At 35.2% G+C, this 22,207-nt stretch overlaps 1 protein-coding gene across 3 annotated transcripts in view; it reads left to right on the forward strand.

The window, feature by feature from the left end:
- Nucleotides 1–374: 374 nt before the first annotated feature.
- Nucleotides 375–22,207, forward strand: part of ZSWIM2 (zinc finger SWIM-type containing 2) — a 31,895-nt gene continuing 10,062 nt past the window's right edge. The window contains exons 1-5 of one of the 3 annotated variants that reach the window (XM_053907090.1): nt 375–608; nt 1,790–1,863; nt 3,918–3,961; nt 9,470–9,680; nt 19,277–19,528. In XM_053907090.1, coding sequence (XP_053763065.1) covers nt 444–608; nt 1,790–1,863; nt 3,918–3,961; nt 9,470–9,680; nt 19,277–19,528 — 746 coding nt within the window. In that variant the 5' untranslated portion in view covers nt 375–443. Of the gene's footprint in view, nt 609–672; nt 882–1,789; nt 1,864–3,917; nt 3,962–9,469; nt 9,681–19,276; nt 19,529–22,207 lie in introns of those variants that run through there. The other 2 variants (XM_053907093.1, XM_053907095.1) reach the window with 2 other exon arrangements.

The raw sequence follows: 22,207 nt of genomic DNA on the forward strand, positions 1-22,207 counted from the left end.
ACTCTGGGGTTTCTGATAAAGATGATGAATCATCACAGGAAAATTTGAGCACGCAGAGCCCACACAGTAACCCGCTCGTGCGACTGTCCTAACACACATAATTTACCAGCCCTGCCTGCAAGGAACCAGCAAAAGGAACACGAGAGATTTGACAGCTGTGTCTTTAGCCGCCACCTTAACGTTGGGCAGGTCGGGGTATTAGAAACGCTTCCCAGCCAGGAACGTGGCTCCAGGAACGAGCGGAGGCGGCTCTGAGCTGCGGAATCCACTCTCCACCCCTTGCCCTTTGGTTGCCAGCTATAGCTTGGCCGCAAGGCACTCTGGGACATCAGGAAGCTCAACCTTTATCACCAAGGCAACCGGCCGGCACGCGGTTGTCATGGAAACCGGCGGGCACTCGGAGAGTCTCGTAGAGAAGCTGCCTTCGCCCTCACCCAAGCAAGATGCTTCGCCGAGGCTGTAAAGCCTCTGAAAGGCGAAGACACTTGAGCAACCACCTCAGCTGGCAACAGGACTTGGCGCTGAGCGGCAGCATCTACCTCCTACGAGAGATGGGCCCCACCGGCTTCCTGCTGAGGGAGGAGGAGCCGGAAAACAGGGATTTCCGAGTAATTACCACCCCCAACTTGCCTCCACTCCCGCCCGGCCCACCCACCCGGTCCTCCTGGGCCTTCCTTATTTCTAAGCCACCTTCACAATCCCTGCGGATTCTCGCTGCCACACCCACCCCACCCGCGCGAGATCCAGACTCTAAAGATGTGCAAATTGCAGAGGGAAGTCGTGTTTTCATAGAAAAGTTTAATTTTGGGAAGTCAGGACTCCAAAATGGCATCCAACTCCTGTAAGATGATGGCACCTGCTTGATGTTTAGGCTTGAAAATGTGAGACGTTTTACTTGAATACATGCTTTGCATTGCGTGCGTTCTTGGATCCGTTGTTGGCAGTCACGAGCCCTGTAACTAAAACGAAATGAAAATCCTACGACCTATTTCATACTGTAAATACTAAATAAATAAAATCTGTTTTTCTTTACTCTTTAGTCACTCTAAACCTCCAAGAAGATCCTTTTAAAGTATCGTTTAGGTGGCGATGCCTTGGGAAGGTCTTAATAAAAACCTGAAAAAAAGATATTTTATATTTGCATATCCCACTCTTGCCACTCAAAAATCAGCCACCATCCCACCTCCCGGGTGTTGATTTGGAAAATTTTAATGTAGTGTCCTGCATTCTAAGTACTGAATACAAATTACTAGCCTGTGCTTATTTAAGACATCTTTTTTTTTTTTACTTTGTCCCTTAGAACACTTAGTTAAAAAATTATTTTAGCCAATATAAACTTGGTGAATAAAATTAGTCTTCTCAAGTCAAATTATATACCAATTAAGTGTACAAAACAAACAAAAGATCCAAAATAAGCTAATTTACAAAAAGTCTTTAGCTCCACTGCAAGGCAGAATGAACTTTCATTAAGAAATGTATCGATACAGAGATATTTTTTAGCTTTTAAAATTAGATTTCTTTTCACTTGCCTGAGTGTAGGTCACTGAAGAAGTCTTAAGTGATAATACAAGTTGTTGAGCAAGACAATATGACAGTGAAAAATCAGCCTGGAGACTGGTGTCAAGCGTTAAGATGTCTCCATAGACTATATTCAACATTTGAAGTCACCTAAACTAAATTACTTCTTGAAATCTCTTTTAATCCTATCGTCCATTAAATTATTTTTATTCTAACTCTAAAAATTAACTGGAGGGTTTTTTTTTTTTAAGTATGCATTTTTCTTTTAAAGGTTTTCTTAGGAAATCCTCATGTTTGTAACTGTTCCACATTTCTGAAAGGAGGGGAACTTTGTAAGCATATATGCTGGTAAGTAACTCTGTAATCCAGATCTGCCACAAAGGAACATCTTGGTATATTGCCTTTTTCATGATTTGAGTACTTAAGGTAATAGAAATTTGTTGTTGGGAGATATAAGGGTAAAATGGCTGTAGTTTTTCAGTATATTTTGGGGTATTTTATTTCATTCTGAAAATTAAATAAAGTTTAACTTGAGAAACATACTACCCACCTCTGCAAGTTTTAAAAGTTCATGTTTATAATTTAAAAAATCACTTTTTAAATTCTTACTGTCTAAGAATCTTATGTACAAATGTGAAATCTAACTATAAAACAGAAAAAGAAAAACCTCCCTGATTCACATCAATAACAATAATTATGTTCTCACTATAGGATTTCTATTTGCTGTCAGTTAAAAATAAATTCCCGAATACATTTTTATTTTTATTCTTTCTACTGGGTGCATTGTTTGTTTTCTTTGTAAATGTAGTACAACAAACAAATCATTTAATAACAAAAAATTCGTTATGTTTTTTAAATTTTTATTATTTTTATTATTTTCTTCAATTTCTTTAATGTTTATTTATTTTTGAGAGAGAGAGACAGAGTGCAAGCCGGGGAGGTACAGCGCGAGGAGATGCAGAATCTGAACGCTCTGGCTCTGAGCTGTCAGCATAGAGCCAGACACGGGGCTCAAACCCACAAACTGTTAGATCATGACCTGAGCCAAAGTCGGCCACTCAACCGACTGAGTCACCCAAGTGCCCCTCATTATTTTTTTAATTATGATATTTTCTAATGTATTATTTTTATTTTCAATAAGCATTTTACTATGAATCTTTTAAGATAGTAATAGAACTACACTGAGAATTACTTCTGTTGAATCTGAAAGTTTTCCTCTAGTGACAGAACCTACTTACAGGGAAATCCCAAAAATGAAAATTTTTAAAAAAATTGTTTTAATTTAGTGTTTGGAGTTAGTCTGGAATTCTTTCCCTTCTTTCCATTTTTTCATTCTTTCAACTCATTTTGTTTTACCTATCTGTATTTATATGAACAAATCATGAATTATATTATTATAGAATATTTGTGACTGAAATTGGAGGGTAAAACAAATCTAACAAAAAATTGAGAGAAGAATATGTATCTCACACTTTGAATGCTTTTCTTTATAAGTTAAAAAAAAAAAGTATATACCTTCATTTCCAAAGCTTGTATTACCGAGTTTTTGTTGTTTTGTTTTGATCAGTTTTTATTGAGCATTGCTAACACAATTTACTCTAGTTAGCATAGAAGATATAAAATATGGTCCTTTAAAAACTTGCAGTTTGGTTTTATTATTAAAAATAATAAATTATGTTTATTAAAATAGTTTTTTTTCATTTTTGTAATGCCAGCTTCCTCAGGGCAAGGGCCTTCTGTTCTGATTTCTATATAATGTTACTTGTTTTTTACAATATATTAACCAAACTAAATGGAAATATAATTCAAGTATTTAATATACTAAAGTATATTTAATATATTTAAGTAAGAATTTTTTATGTATTTCTCAGCTTTTAAAAAGGTCTCATTTCATTTCAATTGGCGATATTTGAAGTATTTTTTCTGTCATACATTCAAGTGGTATATGTAAGAAAACAGTATTGGTACTCTCCAGAAAATTACTCCATTTTCAGGACTAAGAAACTTCTAGGAAAGTTTAAAAGAATTACAATGAATATCTCATTCCTTTACTAACCTGTCTCTGTGAATAAATGTATGTTATAAAGAAATACATGGACTCTTTCTGGCAAATCTCTTTATTATAAATGTCTTTTATTTTCATTTATAATACTTTTTTCACATATGCTTACTTTAAAACATTTATTTAACTACTGTTTTTGTATGAATTTTTTATTTTGATTTCAGTACAGTTAACATTTAACTACTTATTATTATAACAGAAAACTGATGAGAGTGTTAAGTATATTTATAACACCATCAGCAATATAAATTCTATAATGCTACTCCTCATATTAAAATATATCATTTTAGGTTATATCATAAATAAATATTTCTTTTGGTTTTCCACCTGTGAATACTAGGGTCTTGTTGAAAAAATTCAAACTTCCAAGGAATCATGAATGTAAGTTGCATTTCTTCTTTTATTATTTTGAAGTTAACATATTTAATAATTTTTTGTTTAGACATATTCTAAATTTAAACAATTATTTTCCTAGACAATCTGACAACTATCTGTAGCTCAGTTTGTTGCATTTAAGACACTTGGGACATTTTTCTTCCTTAATAAAAAAATGTAACTTTATATGTCATTTCGAATTCAGGGGCACTTAATAAAAAAAGGGATGAAACAATGGCTAGTTATTCTGAAGGCAAAATTTCCTTCATGTGTGCTAAGCAAAGATTCACAGTGGTTTCTAGGCATAAAATTATTTTAATTATAAAAAAAATCAGAAATGTAATTTTTTAGATCACAGTAATAGTTGACATGGAACATAATTTCATTCAAAAATATCTACTAACTGAAATTTGTATGTAAAAAATATAAATACATGTTTTTAAGAGTAAAATAGTTTTTATGACAGTACTTAAATTGAGTTTAGAGTCAAGCATATAGGTATGTAACTTTAAGTTCTAGAGTCCTCAAAATTAAAAGAGAAAGAAAATTAATTTTGTTATAGGTCATTTGGATTTATAGATTTTATAAAAAAGATATTGTCATTATGGTAATCACAGTAAACATTTAAAAGTTGTACTAGATAATAAATTAATATTAGTGTTTCACAGACACTTTTTTTTGTACTCTTCTCTCATTTTACACATTTCTCTTATCAACAGAGCACTATTTTCAGTTGCTTTCGGGGCAGCTCAGATTTGGAGGTCCCACAGGCATTTTAAATACCAAAATCCCCCCCCTCCCCCATTTGTGCTCCCCTCTTGTATCCCCTACCTCATATATTGGCTTTCCTTTTTCTTTAGTCTCCAAAACTAGAAACCATGGGATTCTCCTTGATTTTTCCTCTCCCAACTTCCTCTCTCCTGTCTAAGGAGTCATTTCATAAATCCCGTTCATGTTACATCCTACCTCCTTCTCAACGCTGTTTTCATCTCTCCATTCTCATTCTCACCTTTGTCCAACCTTCATCGGCCCTTCATAGTGTTCTAGAGCCTGTTTCTTTTCGGTACCTGCACTTGGTTTCTTCCTTCTCCACATTGTAGACAAAAGGTTCTTTCTGGAATGTCACTTAGTTCTCTACTTCATCCTCTCTTCCAATCCTTCATACACAATGATTGGGTTGTTTGATATTGCATACACTGTTTATTTCTCTATTTCTTCATTTTATCCACCTGAAGTTAAGTGCTCACGTCCTCTCCAAATCTTACTTGTTCTCTACACTGTTTTACATACCATTTTCACAAGCTTCCATACTAGTGCTGTCCAATAGAAATATAATGCAAACCACATATGTAATTTTCTAGTAGCCATATTACAAAGAGTAAAAAGAAACAGGGAAAGTTAATTTTAATAATATATTTTAATTTAATCTAATACATTAAAATATTACCATATCAACATGTAATCAATATAAAAATATGCAATATTTTTGATACTGTCTTCAAAGTCTTAGTATTTTATACTTACAGAGAATCTCATCTAGACACTATATTTTCAATGGAAATATTTGATCTGCATTTAGATTTTATAAAATACTCAGTTGAAAAATAGATTCATGTAATACCTAAATTGTTACATATACGTACTTACAAATTTTTCAGTAACTATATATTATGAGTTTTCAATTTCAATTTAAGTGAAACAAAATTAGAAATTTAGTTTTTTAGTCACATGAACCATATTTCAAGTGCTTAGTAGTCACATGTGGCTAATGGCTACTCTTATTACAGTGAAGCTCTATACAACCAAATTCAACAAACATCTGTTGTACTATGTATTAGCCAGGATCCTCTGTTAGATACTTCTTTATGAATTGAAAAATGAATACTAACATTTGTGGAGTTTTTCATTTCCAAAAGTAGCAATTTCATATGGATCAACCTAATAGTTAATATTCTGTTATCCTTTTTATTTCTTAAAGGCAGAAACTATGTCTTGTTCTTTTTATAAATATCAGCCTATGGTTGGGAATTTTTAAAAATGTTTTTTAATGTTTAATCCTAAATGTTAATTTTGAAAAATATATACTTCCTACAAAAATAAAAGATCTTTCATATCTCTATATTTAAAAGAAGTTTTGGTCAACATTGAGAGAATCCTATTTGCACAAATATTCAAAAAAGTAGAAGTCTTAATCATCTTAAAATTTATCATGTAAATGAAAGCTAGAATGGGGGTGCCTGGCTGGCTTAGTCCGTTGAGTAACCCACTTTGCCTCAGGTCATGCTCTCACGGTCCATTGGTTCAAGCTCTGTGTAGGGCTCTGTGCTGACAGCTCAGAGCCTGGAGCCTCCTTTGGATTCTTTGCCTCTCTCTCTTTCTCTGCCCCTCCCCTGCTTGCGCTCTCTCTCTCTCTCTCTCTCTCTCTCTCTCTCTCTCAGAAATAAATAAACATAAGAAAAAATTTTTTAATGAAAGCTGGAACAAACATAGATTATTTAAATTAATTTAAAGAAAGCTATAAATGATTATTCATTTGGACTATGTGAGTGTTTTGAATATCATTCCTAGATTCTTCTAAAACAAATCAGGAAACAAATATTTGTGCTCTAGTGTTGCATATCAAAAACAATTGACTTTTATTTTTGAACATTTACAAAGATGATTACAAAGGAATTTTATTGTAAAGATATCAGTTTTTGAACATGGAGCATTATTTTTCCCATCACCCAATAAATGTTTTCCAGCAAAACCTACATTTATCACCTAATAGTTTCTTCTAAAGACAATGTCTATTTTTTTTATAGTTTACTTTTTAATAGAGAGCTGAGGGACAAAATAGCTAAGAGTCAAAAACGTATCCTTCTCTTTGTTTTATAAACGTTGGCATTAGAGAAACTTTTAGTTTATCCAATTCCCCTCTCTTCTTTTATAAGGGAGATTCTAAAAGTTCCAATGCTAGCAGTAGTCAAAACCCAAAGTATAAACTAGATTTTTTTCCCTCTTCTCCTCCATTTTCTCTTTTTCTTTTTGTCTAGTAAATGCCATCCATTCCTTTTTTTAATTAAATATTTACAAATAAATTAAGAACCATGTTGAAGAAAAAAATTTTTAAATTCCCACTACAAAGATACAATAAACTTTTTTGCTCCCATTTTCATTTATTACTTTATATTTATGTATGTCTAATAGTGCATGGGAATTTTGTCCTCTGCTTTTATCACACATTGTTACTTTATACCCATTTTCAATGCTGTGTAATCTCTGTAATTAAAGTCATCAGGGGCTAAATATGGTATATCATAATTTAGTTAACATTATTCTATTGTTAGGCATTTAATTTATTTCTAACTGTTTGTCATATTCTTTGTACATGAAGCTTTCTCTTCTTTCAATCATTTGTTTAGCCTAATGTCTCATTAATCAGATTTTGGAGTAAAAGTATTAACATTTTTATGTCTGCCAACCAGATGTATTGCCAAATTGGTCTTAAAATACTTTTGCTGATTTGCAATTTCAGCTACCTGTCAATTTTCTGCTAGGTTTGGTTTGAGATTCGTGTTTTAGGTACATATTATTACTTAAGCACATAATGAAAGACATGAACAGAATACTTAAGTCCCCAAAGAAAATAATTTAAAAATATGAAGAAATATTTTCAAATGTTAATAATATTTCTATAGTGTAGGGGAAAAAAAGGCTGTCCTACAGAACACAAAAAAATGCCAGCTACAAGGTTCATTGTAATCTGTTCGTTCCTGGCAAATTAAATAAATTTCCATTCTTCCATACATCTAACATACCCTTAGAAGGTCTAAAGTATCTTCATATAACTTTTTTAAATGCAAAAAGAAATGACATAAGGCAAACAAACATAACATTTCATTGATTTACTATTGCTTATTCAATAGGTTTTATTCTGTGTCTGTGTGTCATTCTTATTTTAACTAATTTTCTTTTATGTTAATGAAGTTGAACATCTTCCATTGCCCTCTGATAAGATTAGCTGTCTTGCTCTTCTCTATAAAAGAATATTCTTTCATAGTCTCATACATTAATTTTTTAAATTAATTTCAGAAGAGTTTGTTTCTGCCTTTCATTTTCCAATTCATGTTATACCACATGAGACATTTATGGCCAGCTCCTCTTATGAACTTTTATGTTTCAATAATTCTGCTGCCCTAGGAAATCTTTATTCCCAAAAGCACAGTTTTTGTTCTTCATTTTCCTCCCTGTCTTTTTTAGAGAGCAGATGTTGCTCTGTCTCTGTGACAAATAGCTCTCATCCTCCAAAGTAATGGTTAATTAAATTATGTTACCCTCTTACATTCCACCTGCCACCCCACCTCACGCAAGGAACGGAGATTTCTATATTGTTCTATGATGTTTTCAGTATTCTTAGTGTTTAATTTGGAAGTCTTTCCAGAAAAAATGAAGGTTTTATTATCTTGCAAGTATTTTAAAATTTATTAAATAATGTATTAAATGTATTAAAGAATGTATAAAATGAATAGAATTCAAGAGGACCAATAACAGATGGCATTTAAATTATGGCATGTTAAGGAGAGAGAAAAGGAAAGGAGCCTGGGATGGAGAAAGGAATAAAGAATCTAGGATTCCCTGATCAAAACTAAATGTATTAGAAACGATTTCTTATAAGGACAGTAGGATGGAGAAAATTCATAATTCAAAGAATGCACATCCCAAGATTATAAGCAACATAGTTCCAAATAGATTATTCAGAAGAATACTAACCAAATCTGTGAAAGATGTGGCTACCAAGACACTCTTGTAGAAACTGAAAACCAAGACAGGAGAGTAGTTACAATTGAGTCTTGCTCTCCTGTTATCTATTCATTCATTATTCATCTAACAAAGACTAATTTCACTAACTACTCAAATATCCGTTTCCCCTTTATGTATTTGTGTCCATTTCTTTTGGTGGTATGTTGATAAAATATTATTTATGGACAAATTGAACAGATTAAAATCTAAGACATGATTATAACACCAATCCAAGAATGAACACTGTCACATAATTAATGCAAAACCTTTACAATGCAACATTTGCACTGACTCTTTTCAGTTATAAGAAAAAAATATAATTTCCATTCATTTACTTTTATGTTTATTTATTTTTTAGGGAGAGAGAACAAGTCAGGGAGGGGCAGAGAGAGAGGGAGACACAGAATCTGAAGCAGCCTCCAGGCTCTGAGCTATCAGCACAGAGCCTGGCATGGGGCTCAAACCCATGAACTGTGAGGTCATGACCTGATTTGAAGTCAGATGCTTAACCAACTGAGCCACCCAGCACCTCCCATTCTTTTTATCAATGACTCTTACTTGACCTTTTGGTTCTGAAAAAAAATACAAGAAGTGGTAAATCTCAGTGTAACAATTCAATCAAAACTGTCTTTCTGATATTTGAAAGAAAATTCTAACTTTCAGCATAAGTTATTTACATTTCTGTATCTCTAATTTTGCCACTGAATTTTAATACTTTGGAATTTTTCATAGGTGCTTTGCAGTTAGGTCTTGTGGAAAGAGAAATCAGTGACTTGCTTCGAGGGATACATCGAGTTCAAACTCCACAACAAGGAACAAATGATGAAACTGTGCATATTGAAGAAGATGGGTACATTAAACAGAAGGAAATTGGTTCAGATGATATCTGCTCTATTTGTCAAGAAGTACTTTTAGAGAAAAAACTTCCTGTCACATTTTGCAGGTGACATGTTTTTTCTTTATCTTTGTTATTGAAGTACAATTAAAATACATTATATTAGTTTCAGGTATACAGTATAATGATTCAGCAGTTCTGAGGAATATTTAGTACTCATCAAGATAAGTGTACTCTTAATCTGCGTTATCTATTTCACCCATTCCCCTACTCACCTTCCCTCCAACAACCACCAGTATCTTTTCTGTATTTAAGAGTCTGGTATTTTGCTGATCTTTTTATTGTTGTTGTTCATTTGTTTTGTTTCTTAAATTTCACATATGAGTGAAATCATATGGTATTTGTCTTTCTTTGGCTGATTTATTTCACTTAGGATTATACCATCTAGGTTAATCCATGTTGTTGCAAATGACAAGGTCTTATTCTTTTCTGTGGTTGAGTAATATTCCATTCTGTGTGTGTATGACACCTTCTTTATCCATTCATTTGTTGATGGACACTTGGGTTGCTTTCACATCTTGGCTATTGTAAATATGCTGCAATAAGCATAGGGGTACATATATCTTTTGAATCCATGTTTTTGTTTTCCTTCAGCAAATTACCTTTAGTGAAATTACTAAATCATGGTAATTCTATTTTTAATTTTTTGAAGAACCACCATACTGCTTTCCACAGTGGTTGCACCAGTTTGCATTTCCACCAACAGTGCATGAAGGTTCCTTTTTCTCCACATCCTTGCCAACACTTGTTATTTTTTGTGTTTTTTGTGTCAGCCATTCTGACAGGTTTAAGGTGATATCTCTTTGTGGTTTGGATATGCATTTCTCTGACGGTTTGTGATGCTGAGCATCTTTTCACGTGTATATCAACCATCTGTATGTCTGCCTTGGAAAATGTCAGTTCAAATCCTCTGCCCATTTTTTGATCAGATTATTTGGGGGTTTTTGGTGTTGAGTTATATAAGTTCTTTATATATTTTGGATACACCAAAATCAGATATATCACTTGAAAATATCTTCCCCCATTCAGTAGGTTGCCTTTTGGTTTTGTTGATGGTTTCCATTGCTGTGCAAAAGCTTTTAATTTTGATGTAGTCCCAAATAGTTGAATTTTGATTTTGTTTTCCCTGACTGAGGAGACATATCTAGAAACATGATTCTATGGCTGCAGTCAAAGAAATTATTGCCTATATTTTCTATGGGGATTTTTATGGTTTTGGATCTCACTTTTCTTTAATATTTTAGAGTGAGAAAGGGAGAGCATGAGTGGGAGGAGTGGGAGAGAGGAAGAGAGAGAATCCCAAGCAGGCTCCACATTTAGTACAGAGCCAAACACAGGGCTCGATCCCACAACCCTGAGATCATTATCTGAACCAAAATCAAGAATTGGATGCTCAACTGACTGAGCCACCCAGGCACCCCCAGGTCTTACATTTATATCTTTAATCCATTTTGAGCTGATTTTTGTGTGTGGTGTAAGAAAGTGGTCCAATTTTATTCTTTTTGCCTATAGCTATCTAGTTTTCCCAGAACCGTTCATTGAAGAAACTCTCTTCTCCTCATTGTAAATTCTTGCCTTCTTTGTTGTAGATTAATTGACCATACAAGTGTGTGTTAATTTTGGGCCCTCTATTCTGTTCTGTTGATCTGTGTGTCTATTTTTGTGCCAGTATTATACTGTTTTCAATTACTACAACTTTATATATATCTTAAAACTTGGAATTTGAAGTGCCAGCTTTATTTTTCTTTCTCAAGCTGTCTTTGGCTATCTTTGAGGTTCCATACATATTTTAGGATTATTGGTTCTAGTTCTGCCAAAACTGTTGTTTGTCTTCTGATAGAAATTACATTGACTCTGTAGATTGCTTTGGGTAGTGTGGACATTTTCATAGTATTAATTCTTTCAGTCCTAGGGCATGGAATATCTTTCCATTTGTTGTCTCATCTTCAATTTCTTTCATCAATGTTTTATAGTTAGGTTTATTCCTAAGTATTTTGTTCATTTTGATGCAATTATAAATGGGATTTTTTTTCTTTGTTTCTCTTTTTGCTACTTCATTATTAGTATACAGAAATGTAATAGATTTCTGTAAATTGATTTTGTATCCTGTGACCTTACTGAATTCATTTATTAGTTCTAGTGGTTTTTGGTGGTGTTTTAAAGGTTTACTATATATAGTATTCTGTGATTTGCAAATACTGAATGTTTTACTTCTTACTTACTAATTTGGATGCCATTTATTTATTTTAGCCTGGTTGCTGTGGCTAGGACTCTCAGTATTATGTTTAATAAAAACAGTGAGAGCAGACACCCTTATCTTATTATGATCTTAAAGGAAAAGCTCTCAGTACTTCACTGTTGAGTATGATTTTAGTGTGGGTTTTTTATATATAGTCTTTATTATGTTGAGAAATGTTCCCTCTAAACCTACTTTGCTGAGAGTTTTTATCATGAATTGATGTTGTACTTTCTCAATGCTTTTTCTGCATCTATTGAGATGATCATATGGTTTTTGTCCTTTCTCTTACTAATGTATCATGTTGATTGATTTTTGAAATTTTTCTAGGGATAGAGAGAGACAGAGGATGAGCAGGGGAGAGGCAGAGAGAGAGGGAGACACAGAATTCGAAGCAGGCTCCAGGCTCTGAGCTGTCAGCACAGAGCCCGACACGGGGCTCGAACCCACAAACCACAAGATCATGACCCGAGCCAAAGTCAGATGCTTAACCAACTTAGCCACCCAGTTGCCCCTGTTTTATTTATTTTTTAGAGAGAGACAGACAGAGACAGAGACGGAGAATGAGCAGGGGAGGGGCAGAGAGAGGGAGACACAGAATCCAAAACAGGCTGCAGGCTCTGTGCTATCAGCACAGAGCCCAACACAGGGCTCAAACTCGTGAACCGCGAGATCATGACCTGAGTCGAAGTCAGAAGCCTAACTGATTGAGCCACCCAGGCACCCCTCCTTCTTCATTTCTGATTTTATTTATTTGAGTCCTCTCTCATTTTCTCTTAATGAGTCTGATAAAAGGTTTATCAATTTTATTGATTTTTTCAAAGAACCAGCTACTGGTTTCATTGATCTGTTCTATTGTTGGGGGGCGGGAGTTGTCTCTATTTCATTCATTTCTACTTTAATTTTTATTATTTCCTTCCTTCTATTGGCTTTGGGCTATGTTCTTTTTCTAGCTCCTTTAGGTATAAGGTTAGGTTGTTTATTAGAGATCTTTCTTGCTTCTTGAGGTATATCTGTATTGCTATAAATTTCTCTCTTTGATCAGCTTTTGCTGCATCCCAAAGATTTGGACCATTGTGTTTTCTTTTTTAGTTGTCTCCATGTATTTTGATTTCCCCTTATTTTTTTGATTAACCCATTCATTGTTTAGTAGCGTGTTATTTAACCTCCATATATTTGCATTCTGTTTGATTTCTAATTTCATAATGTCATGATCAGAAAATGTGCATGATAAGATTTCATTCTTTTTAAATTTATCGATATTTGTTAGTGACCTAATATGCAATCTATTCTGGAGAATGTTCCATGTGCACTTGAAAAGACTGTGTAGTCTGCTGTTTTGGGATATAATGTTCTGAATATCTGTTAGGTCCATCTGGCCAGTCCTGTCATTCAAAGCTACTCTTTCCTTGTTTATTTTCTGTCTGGCAGATGTATCCATTGATGTAAGTGGGGTGTTAAAGTCCCCTACTATTATTGTATCATTGTCAGTTTATTCCTTTATGCCTGTTAATAGGTCCTTTCTGACTTTAGGTGCTTCCATGTTGAGTGCATAAATATTTACAGTTGCTATATCCTTTTGTTGGATTGTTCCCTTTATCATTATTAATGTCCTTCCTTTGCTCTTGTCACTGTCTTTGTTTTCAAGTCTATTTTGTCCAGTATAAGCATTGCTACTTCAGCTTTCTTTTCACTTTCATTTGCATGGTAAGTGGTTTTCTAGCTCTTCATTTTCAATCTGCATATGTCTTTAGGTCTGAAGTGAGTCTCTTGAAGGTGACATATAGATGAGTCTTTTTTTTTTTTTTAAATATTTGCTAACATTTATTTTGTAGGAGATAAAAATGGGTCCCAGAAAGGCTAAATGAATAGACCACAATCATACAGGTTGTTAATAAAAGAACTATAACACATAACTCTCTCATTAGCTGTATCTGAGAAAAAGAATAAAGCTAATTTTTCTTTTTTTTCTTAATATGAAATTTATTGTCAAATTGGTTTCCATACAACACCCAGTGCTCATCCCAACGGGTGCCCTCCTCAATGCCCATCACCCACTTTCCCCTCCCTCTCACCCTGCCCCTCCCCCCGTCAACCCTCAGTTTGTTCTCAGTTTTTAAGAGTCTCTTATAGTTTGCCTCCTTCCCTCTCTGTAACTTTTTTTTCCCCCTTCCCCTCCCCCATGGTCTTCCGTTAAGTTTCATAGGATCCACATAAGAGTGAAAACATATGGTATCTGTCTTTCTCTGTATGACTTATTTCACTTAGCACAACACTCTCCAGTTCCATCCATGTTGCTACAAAAGGCCATATTTCATTCTTTCTCACTGCCAAGTAGTATCCCATTGTATATGTAAACCACAACTTCTTTATCCATTCATCAGTTGATGGACATTTAGGCCCTTTCCATAATTTGGCTATTGTTGAAAGTGCTGCTATAAACATTGGGGTTCGAGTGCCCCTATGCATCAGCACTCCTGTATCCCTTGGGTAAAATCCTACCAGTACTACTGCTGGGTCATAGGGTAGATCTATTTTTAATTTTGTGAGGAACCTCTACACTGTTTTCCAGAGTTTGCATTCCCACCAACAGTGCAAGAGGGTTTCCGTTTCTCCACATCCTCGCCAGCATCTATAGTCTCCTGATTTGTTCATTTTGGCCACTCTGACTGGTGTGAGGTGATTTCTCAGTGTGGTTTTGATTTGTATTTCCCTGATGAGGAGTGATGTTGAGCATCTTTTCATGTGCCTGTTGGCCATCTGGATGTCTTCTTTAGAGAAGTGTCTATTCATGTCTTCTGCCTATTTCTTCACTGGATTATTTGTTTTTCGGGTGTGGAGTTTGGTGAGTACTTTGTACCTTTTGGATACTAGCCGTTTGTCCGATATGTCATTTGCAAATATCTTTTCCCATTCTGTCGGTTCCCTTTTAGTTTTGTTGATTGTTTCCTTTGCAGTGCAGAATCTTTTATCTTCATGAGGTCCCAATAGTTCATTTTTGCTTTAATTCCCTTGCCTTCGGAGATGTGTCAAGTAAGAAATTGCTGCGGCTGAGGTCAGAGAGGTTTTTTCCTGCTTTCTCCTCCAGGGTTTTGATGGTTTCCTGTCTCACATTCAGGTCCTTCATCCATTTTGAGTTTATTTTTGTGAATGGTGTAAGAAAGTGGTCTAGTTTCATCCTTCTGCATGTTGCTGTCCAGTTCTCCCAGCACCATTTGGTAAAGAGACTGTCTTTTTTCCATTGGATATTCTTTCCTGCTTTGTCAAAGATTAGTTGGCCATACTTTTGTGGGTCCAATTCTGGAGTCTCTATTCTATTCCATTGATCTATGTGTCTGTTTTTGTGCCAGTACCATGCTGTCTTGATGATTACAGCTTTGTAGTAAAGGCTAAAGTCTGGCATTGTGATACCTCCCGCTTTGGTCTTCTTCAATATTACTTTGGCTATTTGGAGTCTTTTGTGGTTCCATACAAATTTTAGGATTGCTTGTTCTAGCTTCGCAAAAAAAGAGAACTACAGGCCAATATCCCTGATGAATATGGATGCAAAAAGTCTCAACAAGATACTAGCAAATCGAATTCAACAGCATATAAAAAGAATTATTCACCATGATCAAGTGGGATTCATTCCTGGGATGCAGGGCTGGTTCAACATTTGCAAATCAATCAACGTGATACATCACATTAATAAAAGAAAAGATAAGAACCATATGATCCTGTCAATCGATGCAGAAAAGGCCTTTGACAAAATTCAGCAATGTTTCTTAATAAAAACCCTCAAGAAAGTCGGGATAGAAGGAACATACTTAAAGATCATAAAAGCCATTTATGAAAAGCCCACAGCTAACATCATCCTCAATGAGGAAAAACTGAGAGCTTTTTCCCTGAGATCAGGAAACGACAGGGATGTCCACTCTCACCGCTGTTGTTTAACATAGTGTTGGAAGTTCTAGCATCAGCAATCAGACAACAAAAGGAAATCAAAGGCATCAAAATTGGCAAAGATGAAGTCAAGCTTTCACTTTTTGCAGATGACAAGATATTATACACGGAAAACCCCATAGACTCCACCAAAAGTCTGCTAGAACTGATACATGAATTCAGCAAAGTCACGGGATATAAAAGTAATGTACCGAAATCAGTTGCATTCTTATAAACTAATAATGAAGCAACAGAAAGACATAAAGAAACTGATCCCATTCACAATTGCACCAAGAAGCATAAAATACCTAGGAATAAACCTAACCAAAGATGTAAAAGATCTGTATTCTGAAAACTATAGAGAGCTTATGAAAGAAATTGAGGAAGATACAAAGAAATGGAGAAACAGTCCATGCTCATGGATTGGAAGAATAAATACTGTTAAAATGTCAATACTACCCAAAGCAATCTACACATTCAATACAATCCCAATCAAAATTGCACCAGCATTCTTAAAGCGAGATGAGTCATATATATATATATATACTCACCCTGTGTCCTTTGATTGGAACATTTAATTCATTTATATTTAAAAGTATTTATTGGTATATATGTACTTATTGCCATTTTGTTACTTGTTTTATGGTTGTTTTTGTAGTTCTCTGTTCCTTTCTTCTTTCTTGCTCTCTTCTCTTGTGGTTTGATGGCTTCCTTTTGTGTTGTGCTTGGATTCCTTTCTCTTTATTTTTTCTATATCAATTATAAGGTTGTTTTTATATGGTTGTCATTTTTATGTGTGGTTGCCATTAGGTTCATATATAACATCCTATGAATATAATAGTCTATATACGTTAATGTTGCTTTAATTTGAACCCATCTAAAGCACTAGGCTTGTAGTTGGGCAGCATTAGTAGTCACACCAGATGCCTGCCCTCAGCCTGTCTGTTGGAGCTGCAGTCATGCTGAAGTGCAGAGTGCTCTCCTGTGTTGTCACCTGAGAGGGCTTCATTGGTAAATGGAGCCAGATGTCAGACTAGATGCCTACCTCCAGTCCATCTGTTGGGGCTGTTGTCACACCTGTCTGCAGGGTACTCTCTCTGCCTTGTCTCCTGAGAGGCTTTCATGGGTGGATGGGTCCAGAAGTCAGACCCCATGCCTGCCCCCATTCTGTGTGCCCATGCTACAGTTGCACTGATTGACAGGGCAGTCTCTGAGCTTCCAACTGTAAGATTTGGCTTCTGGGACTGTGGGTGCACTGGTGTGTGTAGTTACCTTCTCCTCTCCCGAAAGCAGGAGTCGCTTTAGAGTGGTGCTGGTCCTTGCCAGGGCTGCCTACGGAGCATGTTAGGGCAAGAACTGCTATGGGGGGACACCTACTGAGTGGGGCAAGTTGGTTGTCATGGATCCACATGATAATGTGAGGGCCAGAAGCACTGCAATAGCAAGATAGGTGGAAAGTGTTTAGCTGATTGCTACAAACATCCAGATATCTAGCCTATGGGGCTGGGAAGAGGATAGAAATGGCACCCACCGGCTCTTTTGTTCTTGAAGTCTCTTAATGATCCTTGCCCTTCTAGGGCATGTTCTGAAATTAGTAAATAATCTCCTTCATGTGTACCCCCTGGTGCTTTTCAAACTGCTGCTTTTATTACTATATCTGGGCTGGGTTATTTGTTATGCTGGCTCTTTAACGGCAGGGACTCAGTTTCCTATCACCCTCTGGCTCTCCTGGAGCTAGGCCCTGCTGGCAGTGTTAAGCCCCATTGGTTTTCAAAGCCAAATGTTATGGAGACTTGTCTTCCCAGTGCAGGTTCCCTGTGCCTGAGGTGCCTGGTGTGGGGTCTGATTCTCTCACTTCTCCATGCTTGTGTTGCCCTTCCCATTGTGGTTAACCTCCACATGGGTTTAGTTCTTGACCACGTCTCTGCTCCCCCTACACTTTTGAATGTTGCATTCTCTCTATGATGAACTGTGAAAAATATGTTCTGCCAGTCTTTGGTTGTTTCTGAGTTAATTGCACTGATGTAGCTGTTATCTCAGTGTGTCCATAGGACAACGTGACCTCAGGATTCTCCTACTTTGCCATCTTCCCAGCGTTCTACGTGTTTTTTTCCTTTGGTGATTTAAAGCTTATGAAAAAATTCTAATTTAATATGTTTGTAATTTCTTGTTAGGAGACATGTTGATAGAAAAACAATAAAAAGCTTTACCTATTGCTTAATTTATATTTAAATGGCCTTCTTTTGTTTCCTAACATATATGTTGTAACAGGTCCTGTTCTTATTCTAAATATTTCTAGGCTACAATATAAAGGGTGAAAATTAAAATCTAACTCCACTTTATTCCCTTCTCCCTTCTCCACTTTAAGCTATTAAGGTAGGATAATTTTCACATTTTTGTTTTATACCCATTGGCTCAGAGAAGTTACAAAGAATTTTCTGAGTAAAGATAGTACTTTAATATTCTAAAAATTCCTTTCAGTTTCAAATTCTATCTTTCAACCTAAGTAATTCAAATTTTTACCTATACACAAACATTTATTGAGAATGTCATATTCATACTATTCTTCAAGGCACTGTAAAGTTGGACTTGGATATTTGGGCAACCATTTGCTATTGAATTTTTCATTTTCTTACTCCTGATTATTTGCCAAAATTTTCATCCATGTAGTTTTTCATATAGCAGCTTCTTTTTTTTTATTTTTTTTCATGTTTATTTATTATTGAGGGAGACAGAGACAGAATGCGAGTGGGTTGGGGCAGAGAGAGAGGGAAGCACAGAATCTGAAGCAGGCTCCAGTCTCTGAGCTGTCAGCACAGAGCCTGACACGGGGCTCAAACTCACAGGCTGTGAGATCATGACCTGAGCCGAAGGCGGACACTCAACCGACTGAGCCACCCAGGCACCCCTCATATGGCAGCTTCTATTGCATATTTTTAAATTATTAACTGTTTCCCAAAATATTATTTCTCTCAGTAGATATTTTTCGGGTACTATCAAATATTGTGATTTCTAGAAGAATGAGGTGATACCCCTGCTCTCAGTGATGTCTTTCATTTAAAAATAATTACTATTGTTATAATTTTCTTTTTGGTCAAGATTATATTTATCCTGACTTTAAAAATGAAAAATACTGGAGTGCCTGAGTGGCTCTCTTAATCTCAGGGTTGTGGGTTTGAGCCCTAGGTTGGGTGTAGAGATTACTCAAAAATAAAATCTTAAAAAAAAAGAAAATGATGCAAAATTGTTTGCCACCATTTCATTGGAATGGGGGAGAATTTGTTAGGAATTCTGATGTATAGATTAAAGATGATAGATTAGGTAGGTGAATAAGATAGTGTTTATGTGTATAATCAAGCCGTATCTGGAAAATTGGTTCAGAATCTGTTTTTATAGGAAACAAAGATGGTAGCACAGAAAGTTTTATTTATATAAATACATATAACTTTGATGGATACAAATGGTAAACTCATTTTATTTCTAACAGGTTTGGCTGTGGCAATAGCCTCCATATAAAATGCATGAAGATCCTAGCTAATTATCAGGATATGATATCAAATGCTTCCATGTTGAAATGTCCTCTATGTAGGAAAGAGTTTGCACCAATAAAACTTATTTTAGAGGAGTTCAGAAACTCTAGCAAACTTGTAACTGCAGCTGAAAAAGAGCGACTGGACAAACACCTTGGAATTCCCTGTAATAACTGTAAACAATTTCCAATTGAGGGGAGATGTTATAAGTAAGTGTCATCAGTAAAATGATAAACATGTTTTCTAACTCTTTTTAACATTAGAAAACTTGAAGCATTAGAGTACTAGTCATTTAGGCTGGGTTCTTCCTTCTGTATGTAGTATGTTTGAGTAAGTGATGGTTGCTTATTTAGGATTTCCAGACTGGTGATCTATGTCAGCCTAGTACCTCAAACACTCATTGTTTTATTCCTTCACTTACAGAAAGGTATTGGCTTTGCACTCCAGTCTAGATTGAGAGTCTGAAGTAGCATTCTGTCCTGGAAGCTCTAGACACAGGCTTGTTGCTTTGGCCTAAATGAGTTTCCAAATTCAGAACCCTCCACTTCTAGACCTCTCAGCTTCTGTAACTTTCTTTGAACCATCACTGATATTGCCAAAAACTTCTATAATTGAGCTAGAGGGATATTGACTAGATTGACTGAATATTTAATTGAGTTTCCTGAATTCCAAATTTCAACAAGTACATGTGTTTTTTGTTTCAATCCTGTGCTTCAATGGCAATAAGATAATTATTAGAGAAAACAGTTTTTGTTACTTTTGTACTTAATCCCCAAACTTTCCTGCAATTGCCACACTAAAACATCAATTAATTGCTATGCTTAGGAATTGTGTTTTAATTAAAATTTTAGCTTAACTCTATGTGAAGAAAATATTTTTTCCAGTCTTCCTAGAAATACATTATGATGAGCCCAATTCATACATTTTTTAGAACCCTCTCATAAAATCATAAAACTGTTTTTAATTACTCCTGTCAGCAAATGGTAACTTTTCTGGTTTATAGTGTTTTAGTTCTTTGTTTTCCTTATGTGTCACATAGAAGAAAATCAACTGGAACACTGTAAGTAAGAGTCTTTACTGGAAAATGACTGGCCTGAGAAGACTCCAAAGGAACATTTTAACTTGAGAAAGAAGGTCAGAATTTTTGTGGAGGTTTAGCAGGTATTCAGCTAGCATCAGGAATGTTAGTTAAATAGGTTCCAGAAAAAGGAAGGACTTGACCTTCGGTATTAGCAACCGTTGTTTTCAAGAGGTACGGATCCAAACAGTAAGAAGCTAAGATAACATGTGAAAGAGGGGGTTGGGAGGAACAGCTGTGAGAGATGAGGACATGAAGCAGACATGGTGTAAAATTCTCAGTCCTCATTGTTGCCTGTTCCTCAAATTATTAGAGTGTTAGTAGATAATTTCAAATCTTTCTTTTAAGTATTTTGTTAATGGTAGTGCACTCTTTTCCTCTGAGTTTTCTGACTGCTCTTTCTGTCTTTGTGGATGATTCTTCACACTACCCCTTGTACAGGAGGAAAAAATTTTCTATACCTTTCTAGGTTCTTTCATCTGGTCTATTAATTAAACTGACGTAAGACAGATTAATAGCAGAAAAAGCAAATTTAAATTTGTTCATGCAGGAGCCTCACACTGACATGAAAGTTTCAAAGACAAGCAGTTAAGGCTTAGAAGCCATCCTGGGCTAAGGAGAAAGGGGTTCGTGTCTTCAAAGGGAAAGAGGACAATTTATGGGAAGTTGGGAAAAACAAATGTCAAGCCATGGTGAGACAATAGGACACAGAGAGGAATTTGAACAAAGAGGTCCTGCTGAGCTCCCTCCAGTTTACCATACCTAGTGCATACTCTTTGTAGTTATCTCTGGTGATAGCTCTCTTCCTGGACTGGGCCTCTATCTAAATTCCTTTAGGTAGTTGAGGGGGAGATAAAAAGCTCTTCCTGACTCTTTTTGGGCCTTGATTGACTTGAGCTCAAAGTAATCCACATGCCAAAGTGGCACATTCTGGGGAGACTTGTTCCAAATACAGGCATTCTCCACTGTTTTGCTCCCTGCTTACTGCCCTACACTTGGAGAATAATTTCTCCACTCTAGGTTTGGCTTACAATTACTTACCTCTATATCACTCCTCTCTTACAAATTAAAGAATTTATTTCAATATTTGTGACTTCACCTTCATTTCATTCCCTCAGATACTGACATTTTAGTCATTAGCCTGAAAAACTATACCCAGTAGTTTTAGTAATGTATTGAGTAGGAGACAAACTAGAAAGATTTTTCAGTTCCTTCTTCATTAGAGTTTCACAACAGAGCTACTTATAAGAAGTTAATTCTAAATACATATATGTGTGTGTGTGTGTGTGTGTGTGTGTGTGTGTATATATATATATGTATATATATGTATACGTATATACATATGTATATATGTATACATATGTATATATGTATACACACACACACATATATGTTGAAATATAGAGATACTTAATTTTTTCTTGCCTAACAAAATTTGGTGTATCAAATAAAATGCTCCATTGCTATGATTGGTTAATGTTAAAATAATAACAATAATAAATTAGTGCATGCGCTTCTAAATGTTTAAAGGACATATTTTCCCAGATTTCTCATGGAAATAGTTTTCTAAAACTTTAATAACTTGCATAAGAAAATAAGTTTGTTTGATTACGGCCCAAAATATTATTTGTTTGGTAAATATTGCTGCAAGTAAATTAAAATTATGTACTTATTGCAAATTTTTTTATAAATGATGTAAGTTTGAGATTAAAGCTTTTGTGGAAAGTGAAGTTTCTGTTTATTTAATAACTTTTTACACATATAACTTTTTACATATTGTGAGAAAAAAAGGGAATATAATTTTTATTTT

The sequence above is a fragment of the Panthera pardus genome, unplaced genomic scaffold (genome assembly GCF_024362965.1).
Source record: "Panthera pardus isolate Hobbes unplaced genomic scaffold, ASM2436296v1 HiC_scaffold_10, whole genome shotgun sequence".
NCBI lineage: Eukaryota > Metazoa > Chordata > Mammalia > Carnivora > Felidae > Panthera > Panthera pardus.